Source organism: Xenopus tropicalis, chromosome 1 (assembly GCF_000004195.4).
Source record: "Xenopus tropicalis strain Nigerian chromosome 1, UCB_Xtro_10.0, whole genome shotgun sequence".
Lineage (NCBI taxonomy): Eukaryota > Metazoa > Chordata > Amphibia > Anura > Pipidae > Xenopus > Xenopus tropicalis.
The window spans coordinates 22,658,811-22,672,679 of record NC_030677.2 but is presented as its reverse complement, the minus strand read 5'-3'; the positions used below and the strand labels follow the sequence as shown (position 1 = coordinate 22,672,679).

The 13,869-nt window shown below is 40.9% G+C and overlaps 1 protein-coding gene across 1 annotated transcript in view; it reads right to left on the bottom strand.

Annotated features, from left to right (window-relative positions):
* grk4 (G protein-coupled receptor kinase 4) overlaps nt 1–13,869 on the bottom strand; it is a 142,422-nt gene that overhangs the window by 49,717 nt on the left and 78,836 nt on the right. Inside the window, exon 3 of the mRNA NM_001006112.1 lies at nt 1,840–1,952. Within this exon, the coding sequence (NP_001006112.1) occupies nt 1,840–1,952 (113 nt within the window). The remainder of the gene's footprint in view (nt 1–1,839; nt 1,953–13,869) is intronic.

Here is a 13,869-nt window from a genome sequence, read left to right as displayed (position 1 = left end):
TATTGTATCCGACATAATATTGTTCCTCTTCACTCCTCACGTTTATACGAACCATTCACTTCCCCTTGAGAAGTTCTTCTCTTTAATATTGTGTTGACTTTGTCTCTATTTCTTTCGCTTTCTCCCATCTCTTTCTCTTTTACTTTTATAACTTTATTCATTTCTCCTGTTCTCTGGCTTCTTCACGTGTCAGCTACTGTTATGTTTTCTGAAGCATGTTTCCATTTTCTGTCTTGTGTTTTTCGTTCACCCACCCCTCTTGTGCACTGCCTTTTGGCTGCTTTCTGTTCTGCTGCATGCTTTAAACGCTGTATTTTGCTTTCTGCTGATTGCAGCAGGTCTCTGCGCTCCATTACAGAGCACAGAGACCTGTAGTTTCCCCCATAACTACTTGCGTTAGTCAGCACTGTACTGTAAGCAGCGGAAGGTGTGGGATGCAGGCTTCCCCGTCCCACCCAAGTTAAGGAAAAGCAGCGAGGGCTTTAATCCAGAGCAGAGAGCAGCATTTCCCAGGATGCAAGTGCTCGTTAACTGAAAGGCAAAGACACAAGTGGCTATTAGTCGGCGGTCACAGCGACTAATTGCAGCGACTTTCCCACCATTGGTTAGAGCAGGAATCCCCAATACACGTGGAGCCACATTCAAATGAAAAAAGTGTTGGGGAGCAACACAAGCATGAAAAATGTTCCTGGGGTGCAAATAAGAGCTATAACTGGCTACTTAATAGCCCCTATGTGGACTGGCAGCCTACAGAAGGCTCTGTTTGGCATTATACTTGGTTTTTATGCAACCAAAACTTGCCTCCTTACCAGAAATTCAAAAATGAGCACTTGCTCTGAGGCCACTGGGAGCAAGATCCAAAGGGTTGGGGAGCAACATGTTAGGTTCACTGGGTTAGAGTATAAGTTGCGTCGACTAATCGCCTGTGTGGATTCACTGTCAGGATTAGTCGCTGCAACTTTTTAAAAAGCCGTGGCTACTAATCGGAGAGGGTGTCTTTGCCCTAAGGAGCACACTGCTGAGAGGCCTCGGGGTTTGTAATAATTTCTTGTCTTTTGCGCCACTTATGCTTTCAGTGTAAGGAGAAGGTAAACCAGTGGCTTAAATATAGAGGAAGCGTACCCTGCGGTTGCAGGGGGACAGGGGGGTCTGGACCACAGGTTCTGCTTCGTTGAGTGAAACCCCCCTCTCCAACCCTTCTTTCACTTACCCCCAATAGGAGCAGAGGAGCACGGGAGCAGGGGGTGGTCAGGTGGAGAGAGGGCAAAGTAAGGGCTGCAATGCATGCTGGACCCTCCGAAGATTTTTTTTGCATGGGGTGGTTTGCTGATATTTCACCACTGAGGTATACAGTGTAAGCGTGTAAATGTAGAAGAGGCAAGTGTCTCTGACCGAAGCAAATTCCCTGTTCTGAACTTGATAAATTTGCTTTAGTAATTAAATGACATTAGCACAGACATGGGCATAATAAAAATGCAAATAATAAAGAAGCCTAGCACAGAGGTTAGAATAATGCATACTCAGTACAGAACTAACCATATGGAACCCATTTCAGAGTGAATGGTTATATCTTTCCATTTTTGTCAATTTTGTGCTGTTGGTAGAGTGATTATGTCAGCTCCATCTGTATAGCCCCAGCTAAGGCATAGGCAACCTGCAGCTGTAGGGTTGCACTCAGGTTCCCAGTGCCGCACTGAAAGCCACGTCTGCAACACCAACTTGAGGAGCACAAGTTTCCCATTGCCGGTCTAGCCCAGATGGTAGCTCACTAACTATTCCATGCTGGGAGTGTTTACTTTTTTTGAGATGGGATTCATACAAACTGTATCAGGAACTTACCACAGCATCCAGGAACTCAATGCATCTTTTCAGCTCTGGTCTGGTGTCGCAAAACTGCCTGAAAAGTAGTCTTCCTATTGGCTGTTTCTCACACAGATTGCCGTAGTCTCTTTCTAGGTAAAGAAGAGATAGACAGGGAACTTAGTACTGACAATGTCACCATTCCATGGAACAGAGCAATAGTTTAACCATGAATATATTCAACTGGGGCCTTCAGCACACCCCCAACACCAAAGGGCGATCACTTAACCTCTGAGCAAACTCTTTATAGCAGCCCCCATTAAAACTGAGACCATGTTGCTAAGCCAGCTAGTGCCTGTAACGTAATGCCACCATTAATAACATCAATAATGGCCATCACTTAACCTGGTCATATACAGAGAGATCAAGCAGACCTCCATATTAGTAGACACACTACATGGCTACCCAAGCGGTGGTCTGATAATTGAGGCCACAAATCGGATCCCATGGCCGTCCCAAAGTAGTTCTCTAAAGACCACATTAGCACGCTGGAGTCCTTGGGTGACGGGATTGTTTGGGGCTCAATCACAGATCAAAAGGCCAGCGTTTGCTCATGTTTAGTCTGGCTTAATCTTACAGAGGCCTGTGCTTTATTTTTGTATTGAATATGTGATACTGGCACAGGTTACTAAACTCAGCAGCTGTAATCTATATAGATTGTTAAAAATTATAAAGAACTACCCCACATAAGAACTATTCAGATTCTGACAAATCGGGCACTATATATTTTTCAAAGGGCAAGATAAAACGTTGCCCAAACCAACACTCTTCAAACTCATTTGCCTCAAAAAAGAAAAAATAGCTTATTATTTAAGATTTATCCAACTTTGGGAAAGAGACATCTATGTTCTGAATAAGACCTATGGTTGGATATTATGATAACTTCACAAAAAATTCTCCATCAACGGTACCTGGTTCCAGTAAAACTGGCAAAATGGTTCCCTTCCTCGTCACCTAGATGTTACAGGAACTGTGGGCAGCGGGGAACCTTTATACATGTCTGGTGGGAATGCCCCGAGGCAGTAAGGTTAGGGTAAGGATTTATGGTGTAATTATATATGTTACAGGGTTGCCCCTCAGGAAAGATCCAGCAGAAACTCTTTTAAATAAAAGAATATCGGGTGGCAATTGATATCTTTGGAAATTAAACTCATTTTATTCCCTGCATCTAAACAGGTTATAGCTGCAACATGGAAGTCCCCTATTCTTGACTGTCATTTAGTCAAAGCAAAATTAGATAATGTCCTTATACTAGAGAAACTTACAAGATTTAACAGTGTTACATAGAAAGTATACAATAAGGTTTGGCCTCCTTGGCTAAGTGGAACCTTACAAATTAACTTACCCATTACCCAGGGGCCCATACGGGGTTTAGGTATCATGACTGTATGCCAAGATGGAAGTCCCAAGACACTCATTAACCCAATTAGAGGAAAACCTCTTTCTTATCTCCTGATTTGTTACCAAGCATTATTTCATTAAGACAGTACCCTTTGTTACATTATTTTTATTACTGTATATACTCGAGTATAAGCCTAGTTTTTCAGCACCCAAAATGCTCTGAAAAAGTCACCCTCGGCTTATACTGGAGTTGGGTGCCATGGGTCCCTCTAGACTAGCACCCTCTGTCCTTTGTGTGCAAATTAGGCCACCCGCAACCAGACTCTCCAGTGCCTATTGTTTTTGTTGACCCTCTTCTCCACTTACAGAGCTAGTTTACTGTTTTTCTTTGAAACATATATTTAAAAACATATACCCCACTGATGCCTCTATTCATGTAATTTTATTGGTATTTCTTTTGGTTATTGAAACTTATCAGTAGCTGCTGCATTTCCCACCCTAGGCTTATACCCAAGTCAATAAGTTTTTCCAGTTTTAAGGTACCTTGGCTTATATTGGGATCAGCTTATACTCGTGTATATACGGCATGTTTTATTTGTTTGGTTGAGGATAATTGAATAGTCACTTTCCTAATAAACCTGCCAGCTGGGATATGTCCAGTACTTGCAGTTCCTGAACTGTATATGTTGTTTATTTCAAAAATAAAAAGTTAAAATAAAATGAAGGTATACAGAACCCTTGTTTAGCAAGAAATGTAATGCTGATATAACCGGTATAGAGGTTTGTGTAAGGGCTCTGGGCTGGAGGTTGCACACCATACAGTGTACAGAGCAGAAGAGAAGTCATTTCAGTTAATACGACTGCTGTATCTGGGAATCAGCACAGCAGCTCTACACAAGCCAGGACTTTAATTGCCCTTTAAAGTTTTAGCATGGGAAATTATACATTTCTCTTTATTTAACAGAGGCCCAACATAAATTTCAACCGTAATTTAGAAAACTTCTCCATGCATATTTGTTTTTAGAATATCAAACCCCGGGGCATATTGATACTACAGTGATTTATTGCTATTTATGGCTCAGCAGGAAAGTCTGCCAAAAAAGGGTAAAACTTAATTGCAGCGGAGTCTTCCCTAAAAGCCTAGCTATTATCCTGTTCAATTAAACATACAGTAGTTTCAAACATTTCACAGTTTTCCCTCTGGTTTTTGTTCTCAGCATTCTAACGTACATTTGTATTGGCCGACACGCTCTGTCTATTCCTCATGGTCACTTGGCCAATGACAAAACTGCACACCAACTAATCCAGGGTGAGAGGAACATGGGGAACAAAGTTGGGTGAATTGCCCTGAATATGTATAAAGTATAATTAAACTTTTTTTTAAGGGAAAGTAAAATCATATAGAGAAGGACACACAAAACTTAAAATCATCTGTAGACCATCATCTGTTGGTTTAGCCTTTAGGACACAAAGCTTGTCTTTTTTAATCCTCTGTGGAGGGACCTTTTAAAGGGAAACTATACCTCTGAACAATGTAGGGCAAAAAATATTTTGCGTAAAACAGCTCATCTAAACAGACCATTTGCGTAAAAATATAGATTAGTAGTATGCGCTATTGGGTAATCATAAATAGAATTTTTTTAATACTAAGGGCCGCCCCCTGGGATCATAGGATTCACAGTGCACACAAACAAGCCAAGGCACACATACATGTTGGGTCACATCAGCCAATGAATGGACAGAATTCTGTCCTTTGCTCCCACACTACTTCCTGTTACAGTTAGAGCTGCATCACTTCCTGTCAGCTGATCTCTGAGGGAGCACACACTAAATGGGGGCTCAAGGGGAAAGATGTAAAAGGGCAACATTTACTTAACTGGTTATTCCTAAAAAGTGGTCTTGATTTTTTGGGCCATCTCTCCCACATAAAGCAATCAATTTTTAAAGGTTTATGTTGTAACACAATTGATAAAGACAATTTTAATACCCCTGAATTTTGTGTTGTGTCTGAGGGTTTGAAATGGGTGGTCCCTTAATGACTGGGTACGACCTACACACACACATATATATATATATATATATAGGCTTTCATGTTTGCCCCCATTCAGCTTTGGAATCCCCATGGGCCTTCTCCAGAGCTGGAAATCTGTGACAATCGTTTAGTCAATCGGACAGGTTAGAAAATTTGGGTTGAACAATGATAAAATCTGCGCATGTAATGTGTATAGGACGACTTCAATGGAAGTCACTTTCGTACGATTGGTGCCTGCTAACTATTTCATGTTCAGAACATCCTCCGATTTGTATTTTTTTGTACTATAATAATAAAGAGTAGTTGGGGCAACCAGTGAGATATTTATTAACCTAATTGAGACTGATTACTAACTAACTGCTGATTGGTTGCTATGGTGCATTTAGCACCTATGGTAGTAATGAGCTCCTCTGTACATACGTTCCGTCACAAGCGCCGGATTTAAGTTTGGGGCGCCCAAAGGCCGCCCCATTCGTTACAATTTTATCAGGAGCCAGTAACTTTCTTATTTACTCTTTTCATGCAGTGCCCTAGCTGGAATCAAATCCAAGACCCCTGAACTCCAAGGCAACAATGCTAACTGCAATGCAAGGCCCATAATATTTACTCTGCCTTTATTCTAAAGTACAATGCCCTTAATATTTACTCTTCATTCTAAAGGAGAATATATGCCACATTAATGCTGAAGGTGGAGTGACAGATAGTACATAAAAGATAAATAAATCAGTTTATAATAAACAATATCCTACTATGTTCAATGCACCTGATATTTTTTTTATCAGATGTTTATATACATCCCACTATCTTGCAAATATAAGTCATAGCAACTGCCAGCAGTTTATCGTGGCACCACTATCCAGCCTGTTTATGGCACATCCCTTATCTACGCAGGTCAATAAAAGAATCAGCCAGAAATGTACTGGAATCCAGTCAACCATCTAGGTTAGTACAGTGTAAGCGCAGGCTTCATTGTAAAAGGTGACTTGTGAAAGAGAAACCCAGTTGAACAATTATACAGTGAATAAGGCCGTGCAATCATAAAAACGTTCTGATGGCTGAATCTCCAAAACGATATGGTTACATGGAAGTTAATCCAGCTGCATTCATGAGAGAGAGAGTCACAAGAGACATCCAATCATGAGTCAGTTTGTGACTGGAAACATACCCATCGTGACATTACGTTTAGGCGGAGTAGCCAGCAGATAGTGCCATATAGGCAATGTTCTGGTAGACACAGGGGGCTGGATAAAGTGAATATATAGAAAGTTCCAGAAAGGAGTTTTTATGCACAGAATAAGTTGTATAGGGGCATGAAACTTGCTGAAGATCATTACGTTACACAGAAATCAAGGAAATAAAGGACATTCAGGACTAAAGCAACTTTACCCATAGACATATAATTTTAAAGACAGGTGCTCTGGGGGTTGTCACAAAAATATGAGCCAAAAAATTACATTTGCCTGTCATAGAAACTAATGCTAAAGGGCTGATTAATACAATTTGCTGCTAATTGCAGGGGTTTCTAATAAGCTGCTGTGTAATGGGAATCTTAATAAATTACTAATTAGTCTTGGATTATTTCTGTATATAGTTTTACAACTATACTTTCAGAATTAATTTAATTAATAATAAGGTATATTATAATAAGCGACCTAGTAAAGGACAATTAAAGCAAATTTCGTCCATGTTGGCGCGTGCGGAGTAGAGTAAACCCGGACGGATCAACTGTACTGCGCAGAATACCAAGTGCCAAAGGCCCCCCCACCGCCCCGTGAAATAGATTTTACATGTTCTTTAAAGAATCTTAGCAAATAGGCTTATACATATCAGTAAATATTGCCCTTTTTATATAGTTTCCCTTGAGCCGCCATTTAGTGATGGGCTGTGTGCTCCCTCAGAGATCAGCTGACAGGAAGTAATGCAGCTCTAACTGTAACAGGAAGTAGTATGGGAGCAAAAGGCAAAACTCTGTCCATTCATTGGCTGATGTAACTGTGTGTGTCCTTGGTTTGTGTGTGAGCACAGTGAATTGTACAAGCCAGGAGGTGGCCTTTAGTATTTAAAATGGCAATTTTCTATTTAAAATTACCCAGTGGCACATACTGCTAAGAAAGTAAGAATGGGAACCCATTTTTGGGTCAAGAGACTCAAGTTAAAAATTCCAGGGGTTTCACAGCATATAAAGTGCCAGGTCACATTCTCACCCACAGGATTTGGGGAAACAGCAGCCAGTGGTTAAAGGCATTTGCCCGTTGTGGTTTTCCTTTGATCAAAATGTTGCCTTGCTTGAATGTTTCTACCAAATCATTTCGAATGAAGAATGGCTTATGCCTTTGTGTTTCAGCTGAATAACAGGATGGAGTAGTGTTGTGTTTTGTATACATTGTCAGCCTCCAGCAAACACCAATTCCAAAGCTCAACAAATTAATCGAAAGCATATTTACTTTTTCTGTGTGCTCGCTGGAGGTCACCAAAAATTAAATGAGTTACTGTTTAAGTTCATCTATTCAGAGAGAAGGTCATGGTGAAATTATTCACTGACCTGCCATTCCAGCCAGTGACAATCAGTTTAGTGCTGTTGATTCAGCTGAATGCCCCAAGACTATTGTATAAAAGAAGAAAGCATAAAATACACACACACACACACACACGGTGCATAGTTAGAAGGCTTGGCAATAATTAGACTACAAGCCTGAATCAACAATAAAACTCTATTGCACCAATACACATGAATGAAAACATTTTACCTGTGGGTTATGTAGAAATGTGGCCAAAGTTTGCCCAGGTCCAGTTCGGTAATCCATGGAAACCAGATATTTACTTTCATTAATCTAATTGTACTGGGAAACACTAACTGCTTATTAGTTGCTATGGGTAATTAGTTTGGGCAAAACATTACATATGATTCTACTCTTCTGTCTAAAACTTACTGTATGTTGAATAGCCTTCTACAACACTTAGAGACACGTCAACTCTCCAAAAACCACAAGAGCTCCCAAACCGACCCACAGCCATTTGGTACAAATTCCTCCATCTCCTCAACCTGTAATGTAATGTTTCCCCATGGCCTGCCCCTTACCAGTACCTGGCCCAACAAAGCTGAAAAGCACAGGGTTGGAGCCAACTATGTGTCTGGCCATGTTACATCCGTGTGCAGGCATCCTGGTCACCAACCTGGAACATGTGCAGCAGAAATCAGAACCCTATTACATTAAGCCGGCAGGTTTGGGGGCACTCAGGGGGAGGGAATTGAGGTTATTATGGCGGTATGTAGGTGGGCCAGTGGCTAAGCAACTACAGATTACAAATGTACTTGCATCTACATTGCTGTTAAATTTGTAATACAGGCCCTGGTTTTGGCTGGTATTTTACAAGCTAGGCTAGTAAAATACCGACGGGGTGGCAACCCTAAACCAAGTTTACTGACACAGTAAAGAACAGGGAGTAAACAAATAGTCCACTGTTTAATTGCTAAAGGATTTTACACCAATCATAAACAAATATTAGGAATCCTCCCTTAACTGTCACAAACGCCCAAAACATTAGAAGAAAAATTAAATTAAGTGTCCAAAACCAGAGCAGCTACTCTCCATCCTGTAGAAGAGATAGGGAAACTGCACTACACAGGCATGGGACACATTGTGGTATAGCATGTAAAGGATATCATTACAAGTTTAGTAGTTTATATTACATGATATGATGTGTACATCTCAATAAATAATGTAATCCAACTTATAAAGACATTAGAAATTACCTCATAAAATCAGGGTTTCACTGTAGAAATAGGTATGGGCCTTAAAAAAATGCGGAAAAAAACTTAAACTGTGTAATAAAAAGTATCGTTCACATGGACAAACAGGTATTTTTAAGAACAATGGATGAAAATTATGACTTAAAATTTAGGAAATGCACCACTGAAATACATTAGAATAGGAGGGGAATGCAAAACAAAAAAATGGGGCAAATGTAGGAACGTAAAATCGGGGTTTAACTGTATCAAGGAGTCTACCAAAAAAAAGTGCAGGTGTAAAGGTACCTGGGGGGCAGCGGGGATGCCCACCGCAACCCCACGTACATGCCGATCTGTATGAACACGTGCGTCAGTCACAGATGTGTTGCGTGACATCATTGTGCATGGCACAAAATTCTAATTTTTAAAGGCATAATTTTGTCGCCCAGCTTTGGTTCTTCTTTCTGGTTCCTGGGTGTGTTATTTCTGATTAATTCATCGTGGTCTGACCCTTGCCTTGACTTCTCTGATGGCCACCTGTACTGACCATTTGCCTGTTTTCTGACTACGACTTCTGGATCTCAATTTTGTACCTCGGTGCTAGCATGTTTTTGACCTCGGCCTGTTCCACCTTTGTCTCCACTCCCTAACTCTGCTTAAACGCAAGGTTCCCTAGCCTGCCCAGATCATTTGCCCTGGTTCTCTCACGTTAAGTAGCAGAGGCCTCCTCCCGAAGTGAAAGGTGGTTGTTATAGGCAGAAGAGTGAGCTCTGACTGGGATCTTGGCTTTTGTTCTGGGTTTGGGATATGTGATAGCAAGTTTCCATCTTTCTCTTATAATCTCATAAAAAGCAGGGCACTGTGAGACATGGAGTCTTGGCTGGAGGATAACGGATTACTGCTACATTGTAGTTGGGACAAACAGTGAAAGGGATGGCAAAGGACAGACAGACATCACATTCATAGCAAATACATTTACAAATAACATTAAAGTGATTCTGTCATGATTTTTATGGGCTACTTTTTATTTCTTAATTACACTGTTTACATAGCAAATAATTCACTCTGCCATTTAAACTTTTATTCTTCAACCAACAAATATATTTGTAGCTGTAATATTGGTGTGTAGGCGCCATCTCAGTGCATTGTGCCTGAGTCTGAGCTTTCAGAAGGAGCCAGTGGTACACATTAGAACTGCTTTCAGCTAACCTATTGTTTCTCCTACTCCCATGTAACTGGAGGAGTCCCAAGCCGGACTTGGATTTCTTACTGTTGAGTGCTATTCTGATACCTACTGGGAGCTGCTATCTTGCTCCTACATATTACAATGCAGGATTCTGCTGGGGAAGCTCTATTAACTGATGTGTTTTGAAAAAAACATGTTTTCCCATCACAGTATTCCTTTAAATTACTTAAAAAATTGTCATTAAAGGTTGCTTAGAACCTTTCTGCGCATTAAATTGTCTTTTTACTATTTGTTTAATGTTCCTCTGTTACCCCTGTAACCGTGTCAGTCCCCAAAGGTAAATGGTTCTCTGTGCTGTGCGAGTGCTTACGCAGCAGCCATTAGGCAAATAAACACGCATTAAGCATAAACATTCATTAAGCTGAAGCCAATGGACTTCAGAAATGCAATGCACGGATCATTTCTACATCAAACAGCTCCTTGAAACCTCAATGAATCTTCCTTGCCCAGCCTGGGCACAAATGGTGTATATTTTCTTTAAATTAACCTTAAACATAACATATAACCCAGGCATTAGCATTAATTAGCTTTAAAAGCAATTCTTTACGCCCAGCGCACTTTTTTTAAATACACAGTGGCTGCTAGATGTTTATGTTTACGGTACACATAATGGGGGAAATGATCTCCGTCTGATTAAGCTTGATTGCGTTTGGGTACATTCATCAGGAAAAGCAGCACAGAAACGCATTGATGAAATTATTTGTAGCTGCGGTGAGTCACGGCACCCCGGCCCACAACGTGCCGCCATTATTTAGACAGGTGCACAGCTGGCAACCCACCCAGATTTTTACATGGGTTGGCATCAAGGATGTGGTGGCGGGTAACAGGGTGTGGCCGGGCATAAAAGGGGTGCGGCCAAAAACCTTCCTCTGGGAGATGATTTGGAAGAAAGCTCCTTTGATTTAAAGGGGAACTCCATCCAAACTTATTGAAAAGTTAACAATATTTCAAGCAACTTTGAAATATAAATCAGTTAAAAAATATGCAGCCTTTTCATGATTTTTAATGTAACACAGGTATGGGATCCCTTATCCGGAAACCCATTATCCAGAAAGATCCAAATAACGGAAAGGTCATCTCCCATAGACTCAATTATAACCAAATAATTCTAATTTTTAAAAATGGATTCCTTTTTCTCTGTAGTAATAAAACAGTACCTGTACTTGATCCCAACTAAGATATAATTACCCCTTATTGGGGCAGAACAGCCTATTGGGTTTATTTAATGGTTAAATGATTCCCTTTTCTCTGTAATAATAAAACAGTACCTGTACTTGATCCCAACTAAGATATAATTACCCCTTATTGGGGGCAGAACAGCCCTATTGGGTTTATTTCATGTTTAAATGATTCCCTTTTCTCTGTAATAATAAAACAGTACCTGCACTTGATCCCAACTAAGATATAATTAATCCTTATTGGAGGCAAAAAAAGCCTATTGGGTTTTTTTAATATTTAAATTATTTTTAGCAAATTTAAGTTATGGAGATCCAAATTACAGAAAGATCCCTTATCCGGAAAACCCCAGGTCCCGAGCACTCTGAATAACAGGTCCTATACCTGTAATATGGTTTGGAACAGTTCCCTAAGCCCCGCCCCCTGCTGATCTGGCTGACTACTTTGTTACTAATAAAATGTAACAGTAGCCGCCTGTCCTCAGCCTGCATCCTCCCAATCCCACAATTCCCTGCAAACATGGTGTCAATAAGGAAAGGAACATCACAGTGCAATGCATTGTGGGTTATGTAGTTCCTGCATGCTGTCTGTAAGCTGTGGAGAAGTTGTTACAATTTGTAAAATCAATGTTTCAGTCCCTCCTCCCCTGCCAACATTTTGTATAATGCAGAAAGAGAAGAACTGTTTTGCAGCTGGATTTAAGCATATAAAAATGGTATTTATTACTACTTTTTTGAAGAAACTGATTACAGTGATAGGTATATTGGGTGTTTCTGAGTTGTGTTGAGCTCTTTAATTCTTGTTGGCTACCCCTATTTTTCTAGTGGGGTGGTTGGATTGGACGTGCAGAATTTTGCAGATGTCATCGGCCCCCGCCACCTGCACAGACCCCAAAGCCGAAAAAGGTGGCAAACCTACTCTGGTAAATTAAAAAAAGAAACCAAACCCCTTGTGTTGTTGATTGAGGGTCTAATAATACCCTAATGCCAGTTGAATACGCAGGAAAAGCTGAAGCAGTTATTTACAGCTTTACAGTTATTTTATTACCTGTGAACAAAGGAATTACACTACAACTAATGAGGTATAATATGAGATAAACTGTATAGATTTGGGCGGCAATTTTTTGGCACTCAAACCTCTGCGCTTGAGCAATTGGTTCCTAGTTTAGAAACTCACATGTGGTTTCTGCAATCAAATAGGGAGGCACCAAACCCCTGAACCCACCATGACAGATTCGGCCAAACCCCCGAACCCACCCTGACAGATTCGGCCGAACCCCCGAACCCACCCTGACAGATTCGGCCGAATCCCCAAACCCACCATGACAGATTCGGCCGAACCCCCGAACCCACACTGACAGATTCGGCCGAACCCCCAAACCCACCCTGACAGATTCGGCCGAACCCCCAAACCCACCCTGACAGATTCGGCCGAACCCCCAAACCCACCCTGACAGATTCGACCGAACCCCCAACCACGCTTGAGTTTTACTAATAGAATGCTTGAGCCTACAGTAAATCAGCCCCAATGGGTGAACTCTAACTTTCACCCATCAATAAATACACTAAACACTAAATATCCCATAGGAATGAATAGAAAGTAGGTGAATTTTTCTGTGGTGAGCTCTAACCTCACATTTTGATAAATCCGCCCTTTAGTTTCTATGACAGTAAATAGCAGTTCACCCCAAATCTTACCCTAATTTACATTCAATTGGACTTCCAGGGGTATTTAGAAAGCAAAATGTTAACCCTTTACAACAAGTTGTGGAGCTCATATAAATCTGCACAGGGATATCATTCAGCCCTGGGTACTGCATACAATATAAAGTGTAGAAATGAGCTGGAACACTGCCGCGCACCCCTGCCCTCAGGCGTAGCCTGCTCCTCCTCTATAAAGACATCTGAATCATGTAAACAAATGCATCTTACTTTGACGGTTAATGTTTTATGCACTTGCAAGAAGAAAGGAAAGGGAATTTAATTCCTTCTACATAGCAAACCCTATTGTGAGCTGAAATGGCCCTTGCCAATGTAAACACTGGCGCTGGACTTGATCCGGTCCTAGTGATGTGTTTACACACAAACCGCCCTGAATTAATCCTGCTGCTGTATAAAAAATACGAGCTGAAGCGCATTTGAATGTTTGAGAGGCCAAGGGACACAGTTCCTTTTATTATCTTTGTTTCAAGAGGGGAAAAAAAGTTCACCTATGGATAAGTGCATTGCTCTGGTGCTGAGTAACATGGGCCCGACGCCTAGCAAGCTTAGTACTTAGTGGTCTAGTGCAGTCAAAACAATGAAAGCAAACCTACAATTTGGTGCTAAGGGTTGTGGGGCTTTAGTACGTAGCATTATTTTTTCCCATTAAAGCTCAAGGACTTAAAGTAAACAATACAAGGCATACAATCCTAAAATGCCTAAAATCCAAGCCATGAAGCAAAGCCGGGACTATTATGACCAAAACCACAAATTAACATTTCAA